General features: G+C 42.7%; 1 protein-coding gene and 1 pseudogene across 3 annotated transcripts; one reads left to right on the forward strand and one right to left on the reverse strand.

Annotated features, from left to right (window-relative positions):
• Positions 1-506: 506 nt before the first annotated feature.
• On the reverse strand, positions 507-7,214 carry LOC118388354 (protein SAND-like). Of its 3 annotated transcripts, XM_052526664.1 has the most exons (6): positions 7,067-7,214; positions 6,538-6,703; positions 3,475-3,873; positions 2,482-3,247; positions 2,240-2,387; positions 507-2,042 (listed from the first exon to the last, which is right to left on the reverse strand). In XM_052526664.1, exons 2-6 carry the CDS (start codon positions 6,668-6,670, stop codon positions 1,902-1,904), a joined length of 1,587 nt encoding a protein of 528 aa, XP_052382624.1. In that variant the 5' UTR covers positions 6,671-6,703; positions 7,067-7,214; the 3' UTR covers positions 507-1,901. The 3 variants fall into 3 exon arrangements, with proteins under 3 accessions (XP_052382624.1, XP_035633223.1, XP_052382625.1); XM_035777330.2 differs by having other exon boundaries at positions 6,538-7,163; XM_052526665.1 differs by lacking the exons at positions 6,538-6,703; positions 7,067-7,214 and adding an exon at positions 5,941-6,138.
• Positions 7,215-7,360: 146 nt separating this feature from the next.
• On the forward strand, positions 7,361-17,404 carry LOC118388357 (E3 ubiquitin-protein ligase TRAIP-like; annotated as a pseudogene).
• The last annotated feature ends 798 nt before the right edge of the window (positions 17,405-18,202 follow it).

Here is an 18,202-nt window from a genome sequence, read left to right on the forward strand (position 1 = left end):
CCTCATGTGGTACCCTTCCTGCAGGCTCATCCTGGCATGACCCTCCAGCAGACAATGCCACCAGCCATACTGCTCGTTCTATGCATGATTTTCTGCAAGACAGGAATGTCAGTGTTCTGCCATGGCCAGCGAAGAGCCCGGATCTCAATCCCATTGAGCACGTCTGGGACCTGTTGGATCGGAGGGTGAGGGCTAGGGCCATTCCCTCTAGAAATGTCCAGGGAACTTTCAGGTGCCTTGGTGGAAGAGTGGGGTTACTTCTCACAGCAAGAACTGGCAAATCTGGTGCAGTCCATGAGGAGATGCACTGCAGTACTTAATGGAGTTGGTGGCCTCCAGATACTGACTGTTACTTTTGATTTTGATAACCCACTTTGTTCAGGGACACATTCCTCCATTTCTGTTAGTCACATATCTATGGAACTTGTTCAGTTTTTGTCTCAGTTGTTGAATCTTATGTTCATACAAATATTTACACATGTTAAGTTTGCTGAAAATAAAGACAGTTGACAGTGAGAGTAAGTTTATTTTTTTGCTTATAATATATGAAATGATTTATACTTAATTTTGATACTTAAGTATATTTTAGCTATTACATTTACTTTTAATATGTGAGTATATTTAAAACCAAATACCTTTAGGCTTTTACTCAAGTAGGACTTTACTGGGTGACTTTCACTTTTGAGTCATTTTCTATTAAGGCACCACTGTAAACTAATCAGCTACAATACCCTAAACCCCTAACAAGCTCCAGCCATCACACCCCATTAGCTTAGCACAAGTCTGAAGGCAATTAAGTAAGGCATGAAGACCTTTGATAACTGCCAAGGTGAATGTGAAAATTACAGTATTTTTCTTAATCAAATGTGATGGACCCATAAAACACATAATTTGAGAGATAACAAAAATCATATTAATACAGACACCTCAGAGATTCCCATCTTAAAATAAAGATACTTTTCTAATTACATCATCTTTGACTGTGAAAATCCATGATCAAAACATTAATCCAAGCAAAAAATGAAGACACAAATAATAATTAAAAAAACTTTCAAAACAATCTTTTGAAAAAAACAAAACAGTAATCATGGTAGAATTTTCACATTACTCTTGCAGTATGCAGACAAACAAAATAATGAAATGAATAATTATACTTTTAAATATGCGCATATGTGCCTAAGTAGAGCGCATGGGGCTAACTGCATTACAGTCATTAAGTGATATTAATATTTTTTTGGTTTCATCAATTATTGGGCTAACTATAAGGGACTATTGACAATATTGACTCTATTGAGTCACAGGAATGTGCTTTCCCCAGAAAGTTAACCGTTGCCCTTGACATGCATCCCCTAACCAAGCAAGAGCATCTTGGTAAACATAAAACAGCCCCTCAGGTGCATACTAGAGTTAGATAAAAACAAATGTAGTTCCTTTTCAAGATGGTCAGTCTCTATTGGTTATATTTGTAGGTTACTGCTAAAACAACACACAGCATTCCTCATGTCCAGGTAGTGATTCCATACAGTGAGTTTAAAATAATCATATTTTAGCAACAGGGACAGCATCACAGATGTTATTGTTATTAATTGAAATGTCTGCTGCGTAACTCTCAATTCCCATAGGGCAATCACCTTAGTTGAAGCAAACAATTAAAATCAAAAAATTATGTTTGATAAAACATAGCTGTACTCTCATTGTGAGGACCTCATTGGACCCCCTGATGACCATAGACTGAAGGGTCTGCAAAGAGCAAACACAGACTGCATATGCACAACAGTGATGCATGATGGTTTGTTGGCATTATATCCATGGCCTCCAATGGTGACCATCAGACTTCAACGTCATGAGGTGAGTTTAGAGGGCCAGGGCTTCTTGGAACTGTAGCTTGTTCAGATGGGGGCTCAGTATGTCAGGGGACTAAGGATGAAGAGGCGGTCCTCCTCCCTCCTGATCCACTTCAGCAGCTTATTAACAGCAGCCACGGCCATGGCCTTGGTCCCAAGAGGACTGAAACAGAGGTAGAGCTCAAAGCCACTGGTCACCTAAAGGAGAGGTAGGGTAGAGGAAGAGGATTTAGAGGACAGATTAATAACAATGGTACTACAGATACCCCCTGAAGAGATCCTTATGAACCAATATCTTTATTATGCACTGCAAGACTGAACATCTACAAGATGGTATCAATAAGATGAGATGAATAACAATGCAAATCTATAGATTGGTATAACACTATGCTTACCCAGGCTAGCAAGTTCTCAGTCTCTCCACAGCGGTAGATGGAGCGCAGGGGACGTGTCGGTTGGTGCAAGCGGCTGTGGAGGTACTGGTACAATCCCATCAGCCTCTCCTGGTCCTCTAAAGATTGGTATGGCAAGGGCAGCTCAGGGCTGATGGAGAACACAGAAACAGAATGGTTAAATTGGTGGTAAGTCAGGATAGGAGATCATGTGTGCCATCATGTGTCTGATGATCCATACTAACCTAGTGTAGAGCCCTGAGCTCTTGGACTTGTACAGAAAGTGCCTGAGCTCTGGGATGCTGACTTGGGTGACAGAGTAGCTGGGGCACTTCAGTGCCTCCTTCAGGGACTGGTAGGCAGTGCGTCGGCTCAGCCGCTCCAGGAAGCGGCGCTTGCAATCAGACAGGTTAAAGAAGTCTTCCCGGTCGGTGGACACCAGGATGAGGCAGAGGTCAGAGGCAGGCTCCAGGTAGGAGATGTGGGCATGGAAGAAGCCAGCAGTGTTGAATTTAGGGAGGCAGATGGGCGTCCAGCCCTCGCCCTCGCGGAAAGATGACGAGGAGCCCACCAGGTTGAAGAGCAGGTGCAGGTCCATGTGGTGCAGGTACTGGTCCTTCTTGCGCACCAGGGTGACCAGACGATCCCCAGCCAAGAGGATGGAGAAGACCAAGCTCTTGGCCTTGGCGGCCTGAAGGCTGGAGGAGACCAGGTCACGGGTGGAGCTGGCCAGGGGGAGGCAGGTGACAGCACTGAGGAGCAGGCCCGGGTCGCGGTCCAGCAGACGCAGCAGGTTGTCAGTGAGGTGCTCGGAGCCTGCCAGTAGGCGGCGGAGGTCGTAGTTCTGCTTATGCTGGAAGATGTGGTTGAGCTGGGTGAGGGTGAGCAGGCTGACAATCTGGTAGTAGATGTATTGCAACTCACGCGTCAGCTCTCTGTCTGACTGACAGGTCCGGGATACACCCACCAGGACCAGAGGAGTTTTGCGAAGGAACACCACTTTGTAACCGTCTTGAACAGAAGATTTGAATGAGAGGGCAATGAAACATCTACAGTACTAGTAGATAGGTGCAGCCTTTCTTGCAATATGGCAAGTCTTACTGACAGAACTACCGACTGAGCTTTCAATTATGTAGCCTACTTCATAGTTGTTCACCATGTTTCATTGACAAAAAACTGCCAGGCTACTCTAACTAATTTCCCCCTCCACAGAGATACTCACTACATCTTCTACTTACCTGCGTGAATGGAGCGGATGATATTCTTATCTGCCTCCACGACAGAGACCAGTGCCATCATGACCCCCATGGTGCTGGAGAGGGCTTCCTCTGTGCCGTAGCGGGTGTAGATGGGCTTGCCTGCCTCGCTCAGTACAAACACATGCTTCCTGTGGCTACGCCAGACCTCACTGCACACATCCTCTTCCTTACTCCTGTTCTCTGGGTGCTCCTCCTCTACCTCCGGCTGCTGTTCCTCCTGGGTCACCTGCTCAGCCCCCAGACATAGAGCCTCCTCCTCTGCTGACTCTTCAAGCACAGTCTCTCCTTCAGGTTCTGGCTCAGTAGTCGGCTCACTGTCAGCAGTCAGGTCCTCAAAGGACTGTGCATGAACAAACATGGCACTCTCCTGGCCAGCACCTGTGGAGATGAGATCATGTTTTTAATACAGTGATTCTGTACATAAACCCATCCTCATCAACATCTGAATACAGGGGGGAAATGTATGGCTTAACTGACTGTCCTGACAGCAAACACTGGGTATAATATAAAATATTATAATATCAATTGATGAAACAGTGACATCTAGCAGGCAAAAATATGAAATGAATACAAGCGTAATAAAGTAAAATTGAAATCAATTTATGGATGTTTTTGGAAGGACAGAGAACTGAACTGCTTCAACTGTGCTTTGACTACAACACTAACAGCCATTCCAGACAGAGGTCATAAGTGGTGTGCATTATGATAGCCTCCAGGAGAACAGCACTTTGATGTGAGTGCCTAAGGGGAATGGGAAAAAGAGGGAGGCCATCTTTCATTGAATGATGTACAAATGTTTCCTGGACAGCAAGTCATATCCTATTTAGATAATAATCTAATCTAGATGACACTTCCATCTGCAGTAAGAGTTCCCAAGCCTTACCCAGGTCAGACTAGGATTTAAGTTCTCCCCTGGAAATATATAAAAACAGCATGCGAGAGAATCTGAGGGGGGCCGAAATTGTGTACAAAAAAATATATTTTCAGCTTTGCTTTTCCTTGGGTGCTCTTAGTCTTTGTTATTTTAGCTAATCATTTATATTTTTATATAAAAAACATTTCAGCTTTTGGTTTTAAACATGGATTAGTCTCTACAGTCCTCTTGTCATCTGCTTTTACTGTTTGAACTCCCATGACTGTTATCTACAGATTATCTGTCTCGTGCTCTTTTGATTGTTTTTATACATTTCCCAGTAAAGTGTATTGTGTTGCATCCATGTCTGAAATATGCTGTATAAATAAAGTTGGATTTAAAAAAAGAATGTACCCCTATTAAATGCCCACATCAGTAGAAATAAATGTTTTCGTACTGAAAGACAATGGCCAGTGCTTACCCAATATGTTTCACAACAATTTAAAGTCGATAAATCATGGTTTTAGTCAAAGTATGACGTACTCGGGCTTGAAGTGACAAATCCAAACTGCCTACTTCTTGCAAATCTGTGTGAATGTTTTTTCCTATGATATGACATACAAATTCTATTCAGCCTACGTTTCATTTCAGGGCTGGGTTTTATTTTAATGTTACCACCTACTAGCATGGCATTGTTAATTAAATAGAAAGAGCAGCTGCAAAGTTATTCCTCTTAATGACTGAGATGAGCCAAACAGGCTTGTGTCCACTTGGCCGCCTGAGCCATGGAACAAATAAAAATAAGGGCTGCAAACTTGTGTTTATGCACATCCACTTTCTCATCCATCTTTCAATAGTTCAATAGTTACCGGAGCTTCATCTTATTTTTTAAAACTATTTCTATGGCGGATTTGCAGGCGCAATTTATGGAAGATGCCAACATTTTGGAGATAACAATACATGGCGAAGTCAAAGATGTTTCCATCTGTGGCAAAGTTTTCCCAAAATCAATGCTCATCACAAATCCAGCTCCAGAACCAGCCATAGAGCCAAATGGCTAATATTTTGAATAAGGTGTAGTAAAAACAGATAACATTAGCTAGCTAGATAAGGTTAACATGCTCGCTAGCTACACTGACAGCTGTCAGTGCCCCATTTGTTAACATTTACCAAATCAACGTGGAAATTCCCACACCCAATTCATGAATACGAATAAGCAGCCTTTGTTATTTTTCAGAGGTGGAACCTCAACGTGCATTTCATATCTAGGACAGGAAATTACAGCGATGCCAAGAGGCAGGCCTTTGAAATGTTCCTTTACAGGGCCCGAGACTTAATAGATTAATTGGCCATGCACTGCCAAAGTATTTTTTAAACTCATTGTGGTCCTATTTTCTCAGTAATGCTGGTGTTATTAATCAACAAAGCCAGCAGCATGAATCACTCCTGAAGAATAGAGTACTGTATTTCCTTCCCCAAAACAAATCTGTATCATGACCTTCAGGAAAGGCAAATAAACAAACGTACCATATCAATCATAATCCAACATACTCTCAGTCTGAAACAAAACAAATAAGACAAGCAAAACCTACCACTTATTTCAAAGACCACTTATTCTAAATCCAGGAAGCATGATATGTGGATGAGAAAGGATACATATGAGCTCTTGTGCAGCGACATTCCTTCTCCCTCTTATCCAGCCAACACACACTGAAGGTCTGTTCACAGAGGTTGCATGGTTCAAAATGTGTCAAAGCGGTTTCTTGGAAAACGTCACATGATGAAATTGAGTTAATGGTAGATTCAACAGTTATTTCATGCTGCCGTCGTGCTCGTGAAATTGTGGCACAGCAAAAGCCGTTAGTCCAATCAATAGAACATGTGGCATGTAAAGTATTTATTTGAAACTATTTCCAATTAAGTAAAATAATAATAAAAATTAGGTGCATAGTTGGCCAAGTGCAATATTATAAGAAGCCCATTTTATCCTCTGTTCAAGTGGACACATGTTTCAATTAGAGAAATATACATTTTCTGTCACCATAAAGTGGCATTGTTCAGAACTATGACTGGATGTTTAATTCAGACAGGGGAGCTAGTCTGTAGTAAGATGACATCTACAGTAAGTAGGCTACAAGTGGATATAAGTCACTGGAAAGTGATGCCATTATTAGAGTAGCCATGCCCACCTGGTTCTGTGCCCACCACCAGGCCTGGAGTGGGGCTTTCAGACCTCTCGTTGCGGAGACGGTCCACTGATGCCAGGGTGCCATTCTGCTGGACCTCCCACGGTATACCCTTGTTGTGGACATATACAGCCATCACTGCTGCATAAGTTACTACAGGTACAACCACCTGTAACACGGGATAGTAGATACCAAGTCCGTCAACATCTGAAACGGTGCGTTTCAGTATTCGCATCGGCCTAGTCTCGTGTTGTTGTACACATTGACTCCAAGTTGAGTACACTGATTGTGTTTTTCTGTGACTATGTATACATGTCATGTTCAAGATGAGAGGGAAAGACGATTGGTACAACAGTCGACAACTTGAGCGGATCTTCGAGCTGTTCTTGCTGAGACAACACTTAGCTATCTAGCTAGCTAACGTTAGTTTGTTAGCATAGCTAGCTAGTTCTGCAGGTAAATAGGATAGTTAGCTAGCGAGCTAGCTATTGCATTTTCCTGTGTACACAAATTATTTTCAAATCATAGCTACCTTTAATTTCTTCGAGAAGAATGTAAATGCATGTTAACTGTTGTAACGTTATCGTAAACTGTTGTTTGACTCTGTGTGTAGAATAATACCACCTCTAGCGGGCGCGTATCTCCTGACGGAAGTACAGTGCCTTTATTATTGAATTATGGGGAATGAAGTAATTTCTCACCAGTTTGAGTGCATTGGGTACGTTCCCGAATGCGTCTATTTTCATTTTACGAGGGTTTGTACAATGCTGCGTAGATTCGTTCATATTTTGTACATTTACAATTTTCAGTGTGCCTAACTCGCTAGTTTTGTGGTGGTTAACAATATTTCAATTTAGAAAGTATAGGATGGTCTAGCTCTGACTAATTCATTTCACGGCATATCTCAGACAAAGAAACCAAAAAAAAAAAGATATCCGAACTTACCCTTTTGATGACTACATACACACAAGGGCCAGATAGTTTTACTTTTACTTAAACCTGCTTGGTAAAATCGCAGTTGAAGTAAAACAACAAAAAAAACATAAATCAAATACTTTACCTGGTTGCTGTTTTTTTTGTCTGCCTGTTTTTCCCACAGGGGGTTTTCCCTGTGTTTTCAGAGGTACTAGGTAATTTATCCCTCACCGGGTTCCTATTCCTCCAAGCGGGTCACAACATAGCTCTCCCAGGGCGTCGGAACACTGCTCCGTGGCCTTGTTGGCTTGACTGAGCTTATGGCTTCCCTTTGTGACAGGTGTGATGGTGGCCTCCCTCAGGAGTGGTGCGGCAGCGAGTTGTTAGTCCCTCTACTGGGCCCAGTACCCCTCCAAGGAAGCGTGGCCAGAGCCACCGCAGGCAGAGCCCATCTGCTGCCAGTCCTGGACGGGGGCATGAGTTGGACTGCTGGGACCACCTTGAACAGAGGGCGCATGCCCTGTGTCAGGAGGTTGATAGCTTCGATGGCAACGACAGCTGTTCCCTTTTGGCCAGTGATAGGCTGTTCCTGGGGGACGATGCTGGCACTCTTCACTATGTAAGAGGGGCTGACAGGCCATCAGAGGCCGCCAGCTGGGCTTCAGCGGCTCGAGAGGCTATGAGAGGCTTACTCACTTGGGTAGTCACTGCACTGGTCATCAACTGGTGGACAGTGAGGACTCTCCATCTGTCCTGATCTCTGCTGAGTATCCCTCCTATTCCTCCAAGCAGGTCACAACATAAGCTCTTCCAGGGCTTCGGACCCCTACTTCGTGGACTTGTTGGGTTGGCTGAGCTTCTAACTTCCCTTTGACAGGTGTGATGGTGTCAACAGTCACCACCATAGGGACGTGCCTGAGGGACCCATGCACTTGGGGCGCCAGAGGAGAGGCGGGCCCCGGCAGGTCCCCTGACACACCCTTCCTTGGCCTTGGCCGCTTGTCCCGGTCTCAAAGGGCAAAGTGGGTGGAGTGTCTAGAGTCCCCATGGGTGTTGTCCTCGATGATCGAGGGGTACTGACTCCAATTACAGTGCCGGCCTCCGTTCTTCAGGGGCCTTGGTGTCACCACGGTGGCCGACCCCCCCTGAATAATTCCTCAATCCTGGACAAGGGTGTCGTCCGCAGGATTGAGACATCAGAACGGCTAGGTGGGTTCTACTCCACTTATGTTGTGGTCCAAAAAAGAAACTGAGGGTTTCGACCGATTCTGGACCCTCCGCAACCTCAATAGGTACATTTGTCTATGCCCAAACAGTTTGAGCTTCTACTTATAAAGATCCATCTCTCCAGAAATAAGTCCCTCACTGTTACCTCTTGTTATAGACCCCCCTCAGCTCCCAGCTGTGCCCTGGACACCATATGTGAATTGATTGCCTCCCCCCACCTATCGTCAGAGTTTGTACTGCTCGGTTACCTATATTGGGATATGCTTAACACACACGCCATTCTACAATTTTAGATAGATGCCCTCAATCACAAATTATCAAGGAACCTACCAGGTACAACCCTAAATCCATAACCATGGACACCCTCATAGATATCATCCTGACCAGCTCTCTAAATACACCTCTGTTGTCTTCAACCAGGATCTCAGCGATCACTGCCTCATTGCCTGCGTATGGGTCCGCGGTCAAACGACCACCTCTCAACACTGTCAAACGCTCCCTAAAACACTTCTGCGAGCAGGCCTTTCTAATCGACCTGGCCCGGGTATCCTGGAAGGATATGGACCTCATCCCGTCAGTAGAGGGATGCCTGGTTGTTCTTTAAAAGTGCTTTCCTCACCATCTTAAATAAGCATGCCCCTTTAAAAAAAAATTGAACTAAGAACAGATATAGCCCTTGGTTCACCCCAGACTTGACTGCCGTTGACCAGTACAAAAACACCCTGTGGTGTACTGTACTAGCATCGAATAGTCCCCGCGATGTCATTTACAAATTATCCTCCAACAATCTACTCAGCAAACTGGATGCAGTCTATCACGGTGCATTCCATTTTGTCACCAAAGCCCCATATTCTTCTTCCCACCACTGCGACCTGTATGCTCTCGTTGGCTGGTCCTCGTTACATATTCGTTGCCAAACCCACTGGCTCCAGGTCATCTATACGTTTTTGTTAGGTATAGCTCCGCCTTATTTCAGCTCACTGGTCACCATAGCAACACCCACCCATAGCACTCGCTCCACCAGGTATAGTTCACTGGTCATCCCCAAAGTCAACACCTTGTTTGGCCGCCTTTCCTTCCAGTTCTCTGCTGCCAATGACTGGAACGAATTGCAAAAATTGCTGAAGTTGGAGTCTTTTTTTCTCCCTCTCTAACTTCAAGCATCAGTTGTCTGAGCAGCTTCAAGATCGCTGCAGCTCTACATAGCCCATCCAACCAACTACCTACACCCTCCCCATTTTTGTTTCTGCTCTTTTGCACACCAGTATTTCTACTTGCACATCCTCATCTGCACATACAGTATATCACTCCAGTGTAAATTGCTAAATTGTAATTACTTCTCCACCATTGGCCTATTTATTGCCTTACCTCCTTACTTAATTTGCACACACTGTATACAGATTTTTCTATTGTGTTATTGGCTGTACGTTTGTTTATCCCATGTGGAACTCTGTGTTTTGTCGTGCTGCTTTACTTTATCTTATCTTGGCAAGGTCGCAGTTGTAAATGAGAACGTGTTGTCAACTGGCCTACCTGGTTAAATAAAGGTGAAATAGTGGCAGGGGAGTCTGGGCCTCCCGCCGGCATGCTGTCTGCCTATGTGGAGCGGACACGGTCAGTGAGAACAACAGACCAGCTCTTTGTCTCACTGGATTGTGGACAAGATTACAACAGCATACTGTCTGACCGGCAGGCCAGTGCTGAGATCTGTGGTGGCACATTCAACACGAGGTGTGGCTATCTCCTGGGCTCTACTGAGAGGAGTGCCTGTCCACAATGTAGAAAACAGGTATTTGACCTTTTATATAACCTCTTTTGGCACATAAACTGCTAGAGGAACACCTACGACAACATCCTGTGAAATTGCAGATCCCGAAATTCCAAATACAAAAATTGTAATATTTAACATTCATGAAAATGCAAGTGTCATACATAATTGAAAAGCTTAACGTCTTGTTAATCCAACCGCGTTGTCAGATTTAAAAAATGCTTTACAGCAAAAGCATACCATGCGATTATCTGAGGACAGTGCCCCACACCAAAATACTTTTTCAACCAGCACAGGCATCACAAAATCACAAATGGCGATTAAATAAATCACTTACCTTTGAAGATCTTCCACTGTTTGCAATCCGAAGGGTCCCAGCTCCGGCAATGAATTATCGTTTTGTTCGATAAAGTCCTTTATATCCAAAAAAAGTCTGTTTAGTTGGCGACAACGATCTCAGTAATTCACTCTTTCAACATGCATACAAATGAATCCAAAAAGGTACCAGTAAAGTTCGTCCAAACAAGTCAAACGATGTGTCTAAGTAATCCTCAGGTACTCTAATATCTAAATAAACAATCATATTTAAGAAGGAGAATAGTATGTTCAATAGGGAAGATAAATAACAAAGCACCTCATTCACACTCCAAGACCACTTTTCTAATGAGAGACCTTGTAGTTCTACCAACTACTTGTTCATTTTTCAAAAAACAAGCCTGAAACCCTTTCTAAAGACTGTTGACATCTAGTGGAAGCCATAGGAACTGCAATCTGGGTCCTATCTATTTGTATTTACCATAGACAAGCACTGAAATGGCCTGTGACCTCCAAAAAAAATTATTCCGGATGGATTTCCCTCTGTTTTTTTGCATGCCATATCAGTTCTGTTATACTCAGGCATTATTTCAACAGTTTTAGAAACGTCAGAGTGTTTTCTATCCAATGCTACCAAGTATATGCATATCCTAGCTTCTGGGCCTGAGTAACAGGCAGTTTACTTTGGGCACATCAGTCATCTGAAATTCTGGACAAAAAACAGTATGCTAATGAAGTTAACTAGGCAAGTCAGATAAGAACAAATTATTTACAATGACAGCCTAGGAACAGTGGGTTAACTGCCTTGTTCAGGGGCAGAACAACAGATGTTTACCTTGTCAACTCAGGGATTTAATCTAGCAACCTTTTCGGTTACTCGCTCAATGCTCTAACCATTAGGCTACCTACCGCCCCAGGTAGGACTCACTATACTTGTGTCCCCTTCTGAACACTGGTGTTTAAATCTGCATGCATTACATCAATCCCATTCATCTCAAAATGACTCTACAAATTCTTCTTCTGCATGTTTATCTTTATCTGTACTCTACCCTCAGGTTAGCATCAGACACATCAACAGGTTGTTCTTTGACATTCATGGTGAAGAAGAGGGATCCTCTGCTGACCCAGAGAGTTTGCAGGTATGCATATACCAGGAGGAAACACTATTTACTCATGAATAGCCTATTGTCAGTGTCAGTCATGGCATGTGGATTGGGGTTAATATTATTGTATGATTTGGAGTTTATTCAGTGTTTTGTTTATTACTTCTGCAGAATGGTTAGAGGCCAGTGAATAAAACTGATGCTTGCTTTGATAGACAATGTGTCATTATGATGGTGTAGCTATTTTGCATTTGGTGTGGCTAAAACATTTACTTGTATTTTTATTCTCAGAGACTCGAGGGACAGACTGAAGATAGTAGAGGGCTTGAAGGAGGCTGTGAACAGGCAGAAGAAAGACCTGGACATTGTGAGGAAGGAGATTGAAGAGAAAGAGATGCTCAGCTCACAGGGTAGGATGCCAAGTTGTCAAACACAAAGCCAAATGTATTTACACTCTTGTGTCTACCTGACATGTCTCTGATGTGTATTTTTTGTATTTTTTTTTACCTGTCCGAAAAGGATGAAATACCTGGAGAACCAGCAATGTGAGACCCAGGCTGCCAAGGAGGAGGCCCGATGACTCCGGACCAAAATGAAAACACATGAGAGGTAGCCCGCAGCACACTCACACAATAGTAATTAGCACACTATCGTGCCAACATTAACCATACTTTGCTGGCTTGTATATCTTGTGTGTGTGTGCTTCCCAGTCTGGATGTGGTGTTGCAGAATCAGAGAACTGAGGAGTCCATGATCACTGACATGGGTGTTGGCCAGGCTGCATGTGGAGCAGCTTTCCATCTACTGCATTTCTCTCAAGAAGTAAGGAACATCAAACTCATAGCTGCTGTGTGTTACTGTTGCACTATACATTGTCAGGGGCATCAGTGTTGTGTAAGTATATTTATTAAGTAATCCTATTATCCTTGGCAGAGAGTATGACAAGCTAAAAGGGAGCCTCAGATCTTCAAACTAAATGTGTGAAAAGCTCAAAAGGGACGTGTTTGCTTCAAACAACAAGGTAATGCATGTAAACAAAACGCATTAATTGACATTTTTCTGGGATAATGTCGGTTGTGTCTCTACTTCCGATCTCAGACTGACCGTCTCTCATATCTCTGTAGTTGCATAAAGCCACAATGGAGTTGAACATGACCAAGGATGACATGAAAGCTGTCCAAAATTACTTGACCAACGCAGACAGAGATTACCGTAAGAAGCCCCTCTTCTTGAAATTATAAGCACTATATCATTTGCAAAGCTTTGTTTCATTTGTATAATAAAAATACAGATTTGGTTTACTACTCACTACTTTGTCTTTTTAATATTATGTTAGTCTGAAGAAAAAAAGTTGTGATTGTTCAAAAGACCCTGAGCACACTAACCCACACTAACCCACACTAACGAAGCTTTGAGCCGACTAGTCTTCGAGAGGTTTGTCACTTAACCAATCGATTCTCTACACAACTTGTTACTTAGTATACAGTGCATTCGGAAAGTATTCAGACCGCTTGACTTTTTACCAAAAAAAAGATGTTACAGCCTTATTCTAAAATTGATGAAATAAAACATTTTGACAAATTATACCCCATAATGACAAAGCGAAAACTTTTATTATTTTATTATTGCAAATTTATAACCCCCCCCAAAAAACAGAAATAACTTATTTACATAAATGTTCAGACTGTTTGCTATAAGACTTGAAATTGAGTGCAGGTGCATCCTGTTTCCATTGATCATCCTTGAGACGTTTCTACAACTTGATTGGAGCACCAGTGGTAAATCCAATTGATTGGACATGATTTGGAAATGCACACACCTGTCTATATAAGGTCTCACAGTTGACAGTGCATGTCAGAGCAAAAACCAAGCCAGGTTCAAGGAATTGTCCGTAGAGCTCAGAGACAGAATTGTGTCGGTGTAACAGTATTGCTTTCGTCCCTCTCCTCGCCCCTACCTGGGCTTGAACCAGGGACCCTCTGCACACATCGACAACAGCTACCCTCCAAGCATCATTACCCATCGCTCCACAAAAGCCGCGGCCCTTGCAGAGCAAGGGGAACAGCTACTTCAAGGTCTCAGAGCAAGTGACGTCACCAATTGAAACTCTATTAGCGCTCACCACTGCTAACTAGCTAGCCATTTCACATCGGTTACATCAGCACAGATCTGAGGAAGGGTACCAAAACATTTTTGCACCATTGAAGGTCCCCAAGAACAGTGGCCTCCATCATTCTTGAACAGAAGAAGTTTGGAACCACCAATACTCTTCCTAGAGCTGAAACATGGTGGCAGCATCATGCTGTGGGGATGTTTTTCAGTGGCACTGGGAGACTAGTCAGGATTGAGGGAAAGATAAACGGAGCAAAGTACAGAGATCGTTGATGAAAACCTGCTCAGGACCTCAGAGTGGGGTGAAGGTTAACCCTCCAACAGGATAACAACCCTAAGCACACAGCCAAGACAACACAGGAGTGGCTTCGGGACAAGTCTCTGAGTGGCCCAGCCAGAGCCCAGACTTGAACCTGATCGAACATCTCTGGAGAGACCTGTAAATAGCTGTGCAGCGACTCTCCCCATCCAACCTGACAGCGCTTGAGAGGAGCTTTGGAGAAGAATGGAAGGAATTCCCCAAATACAGGTGTGCCAAGCTTGTAGTGTAATACCCAAGAAGACTCGAGGCTGTAATCGCTGTCAAAGGTGCCTCAAGAAAGTACTGAGTAAAGGGTCTGAATACTTATGTAAATGTAATATTTTAGTTTTCCTAACCCTGTTTTTGCTTTGCCGTTATGGGTTATTGTGTGTAGATTATTGAAGGAAAAACACAATTTAATACATGTTACAGCCTTATTCTAAAATAACAAAATGTGGAAAAAGTCAAGGGGTCTGAATACTTTCCGAATGCACTGTAAAGATATCTTCTTGGTAGATCTGGTGTCAGTCACTGATGGGTTATTTCCCCCTTGTCTTTCAGCCCTGCCCCAGTGGAGCTGAAACTGCCCCATCTCCACCAGCCTCCCAACAGTGAGGACATTGCCCTCAACATGACCTTTGACATCATCACCCCTGACCCGGTGTATAAAAGGTTGTCACAGGTCCCATCCAAGAAGATGCATCTGGACCCAGCCGTGTGAGTCTCCCTCTACGGTGTGTCATTGACGAGGAACATATGCTTCTGACACTTATTTTTTAATGAACAGTTATGATGAAGTATTGATCATAATTATCTTGTTTTGTTTCTCAGGTTGTCGTCCTCAGTGACCATACACCAAGACAAAGCCTAGTTTGGAACTAAGGTATTTTACCACTTCCAAGGGTTCACTTAACATAACACATGAATAGACTTTTCTGTTGGTTAGGATAATTTGCAAAATTACTAATGTAATGTTACATTTTAGAGCAAGATGTGTTGTACATTAGTGTGCATGGCATGCCATAAGCATAAGCATGCCATAACCTTCTCAGGCCAGAGAGGAGGCGCCCATGGATACCTCCTTCCGTAACACCAAACTGTTCAGGAAGCATGCTGGACCCCAAGAGGATTAAACTGGGAGCTGTAGGTTTAACCTGACTCCCTGTCTTTGTTCTTGTCAACGATATGACAATGTCGTGGTTACGGTGGACTTGGGGAAGAACCACATTCTTCCAGCCTATATGCTTTTCTCAAACCATACAATTCAGGTGTACTGACGGGTATTTTTATTGATATGGTTATTGAAGTAAATATTGTGACTGTGTATTTTATCCTCTGATGTCTATTGACAAATATATGTCGTTATACATTTGCTGTAACTAATCTCATAGTAAACCATAGTGGAGGAACACGTGAATGCCATTTGTTATGGAATACCACTTTCCTTAATTCAGCCCCCCCAGACCAGTCTCTTTTGTCAGAGATTCGCCCGCTCATGAAGGCCAAGAGGAAAAAAAAAAAGGTTCCCGACCAGCTCCTCCCAAGAGCTCCACCTGCCCTACGCTTAACAGTTTTCTGGAGTGACCTGTGACCTTTCCATCCCTGACTGATTCATGTGTGTAAGTTGCACCTCTGACACTAGTGACCAGCCCGTCTGGGGCAATATAGAGGAGCAACCTGAATACGTTTACCAGTCAGGTAAAAAAAATAACTTGGACCTCTTACTTGAGGGCCTGCTCCAAGCTTTGGGCATGAATGGGCATAGCTGCTAGTTTGATGAGAATTTGTTTTGGTGTATCGAGACTTCATTTGGCTCATGAAACCCCCTGTCTGTGTTTAGTAATTATGTGTTGAGACATTTCATTTTTTTCTGGTTTATAATTTTGTGTAAGGAAGGGTGATCTGCTGACTGAAACATATCATTACTAGCATCTGTGAAATGTCAGCCATTTGACTCAGTTGCACATTACAGAAATCCACATTTTATCCATCTTTCACACTTGAACATTTCTGGTTTTACTTACTGTCTGAATATTGTAATACAGCATTGTATTGAATATTTAGAAGTTGTTTCCCACTTGGGGCGGCAGGAAGCCTAGTGGTTAGAGCATTGGGCCAGTAACCTAAAGGTTGCTGGAGCGAATCCCCGAGCTGACAAGGAAAACATCTGTCGTTCTGCCCCTGAACAAGGCAGTTAACCCACTTCCTATGTCGTTATTTTAAATAGGCATTTGTTCTTAACTGACCTGCCTTGTTAAATACATTTTAAAAATCCCCAGAATAGCATCCTCTTGTTTCAAATGCAATTTCTTTTAGATGCATATGTTTACTTGTGATTATTGCATAAGATCTCTTGTCAAAAAATAAACTATAGTTTTTTTCATAAACTGTTGCGTGTGGTGTGTTAAACTGTTTGTTTCTCCATTCTAAACAGACCTGGATAGGGTTTTCTGCAAGATGCGTCTCACTATGATACTGTTGTGGAGACATCGCCACAGGGCACGTAATGTGCCACACTCTAGTCTCCACACTACAGAATGGTTAGCTTACCCAGTAAGTAGTTCTGTTTTACTGTACAGTTTCAATAAACCTCCCACAGGGGGCAATGGTAGCTTCACTCAATGGAAGAAAGCTACATCTATAGAAGTACAACACTGAGGTGGAATTGTGGGGTACTGTATGTACTATTGGGTTTTATCAAATGGAGTTGTCATTATTCATATATTATTCATATTTTAGTGTATAACCGTATTTGAAAATATAAAATGCCTATCAATATCGTTTAAAAAAAATTCAATCACCTTTTTCCCTTAGCTTGAGCATAACCCCGGAGAAGTAAAACATGATCTTACTGCAAATAACAATGTTGCAAACTGAGCCACCACTGCATGGCGTTCAAACTCACAAAATAGAAACTCAGTACCCCTCAGCACAGAGTGAATGCTGCATGCATTCTGTGATCTAGAAATGTGACCTTAACTGGGCTATCATGGTTTTGTGGACCATTATGGTGCCACAATATTCATTTACAAATAGTTTTACATAAAATCACTCATTTAAATTAAGGGAAACTTGTAGCATTTTGATACCACAAACCTGTGATTTTATGGCACAATATTGACGAACAAAAGTAGGCATTGGAAATCCAAATGATATTCCCAGTGAAATCTAGTGTTACCATAACTGTTCTCACTATCACAACCCCAGCAGCACTAAAGATATTTGGAACAATCTAGGGAACTGCCATACATTGTGTAGTATCTACCAGAAGTTGTTCTAACAACGCAATTGTCACAGGTGCCTTACAAAACACAATATCCTGTTCAGAATCACTGGTTTCTTGTTTAGAGACTGCAGCAGCATATACAAGTCATTATCGCTAAAAACAATTAACACGAACCAAAGCATTTACTGTAGATGTTATATTAAAATGGTCCCTTACATGAGGTTTGATCTGGTAGTATTGACGTCAGTAATCAAAATTCCCTACAATTGTTTCGCTCTTTAAAAGTATGTCCTCCATGAACCCTACATGTATTCCAGGATTTAGTAGTGTATAGAAAAGCTAGTTCCTTCCGGTGAAATCAGTAAAAAAGAAAGAGTCAAAGTCGTAACACTCATACACACAATACTATGGAAGCATTCATATAATGTACACACAACCCATGTAGTGCTGATAAATCAAGCAAACAAAGCTTCATTGTTTTTAAAATATCCCACTTTGGATCATCCAGTTGGGAAAAGGTTTATCATTTGATCAACTACTGACCCAAATAATTGTCCTGAGGAGAAAAATCAGACTATTTCATTGCCATGGTCAATTTGAGATATCCTACTGTAAAAGGAGACACTGTGTACTGAAGTCTGGCAAAGCTGTCTACAATGTTCATTGTGTTCTGTTCAGGAATCAGGATGATCCAGGAGGAA

This window comes from Oncorhynchus keta, chromosome 10 (genome assembly GCF_023373465.1).
Source record: "Oncorhynchus keta strain PuntledgeMale-10-30-2019 chromosome 10, Oket_V2, whole genome shotgun sequence".
NCBI classification, from domain to species: domain Eukaryota; kingdom Metazoa; phylum Chordata; class Actinopteri; order Salmoniformes; family Salmonidae; genus Oncorhynchus; species Oncorhynchus keta.

What these genes read in the sequence shown, in the direction of transcription:
- LOC118388354 (XM_035777330.2), bottom strand. Translation starts at nt 6,853, where the DNA reads ATGACATGTATACATAGTCACAGAAAAACACAATCAGTGTACTCAACT. An exon ending in GGTGGTGGGCACAGAACCAG is followed by an intron (nt 3,874 to 6,537) that starts GTGGGCATGGCT and finishes TCATCTCCACAG; the next exon opens with GTGCTGGCCAGGAGAGTGCC. An exon ending in CTGAGAACTTGCTAGCCTGG is followed by an intron (nt 2,043 to 2,239) that starts GTAAGCATAGTG and finishes CCTCTCCTTTAG; the next exon opens with GTGACCAGTGGCTTTGAGCT.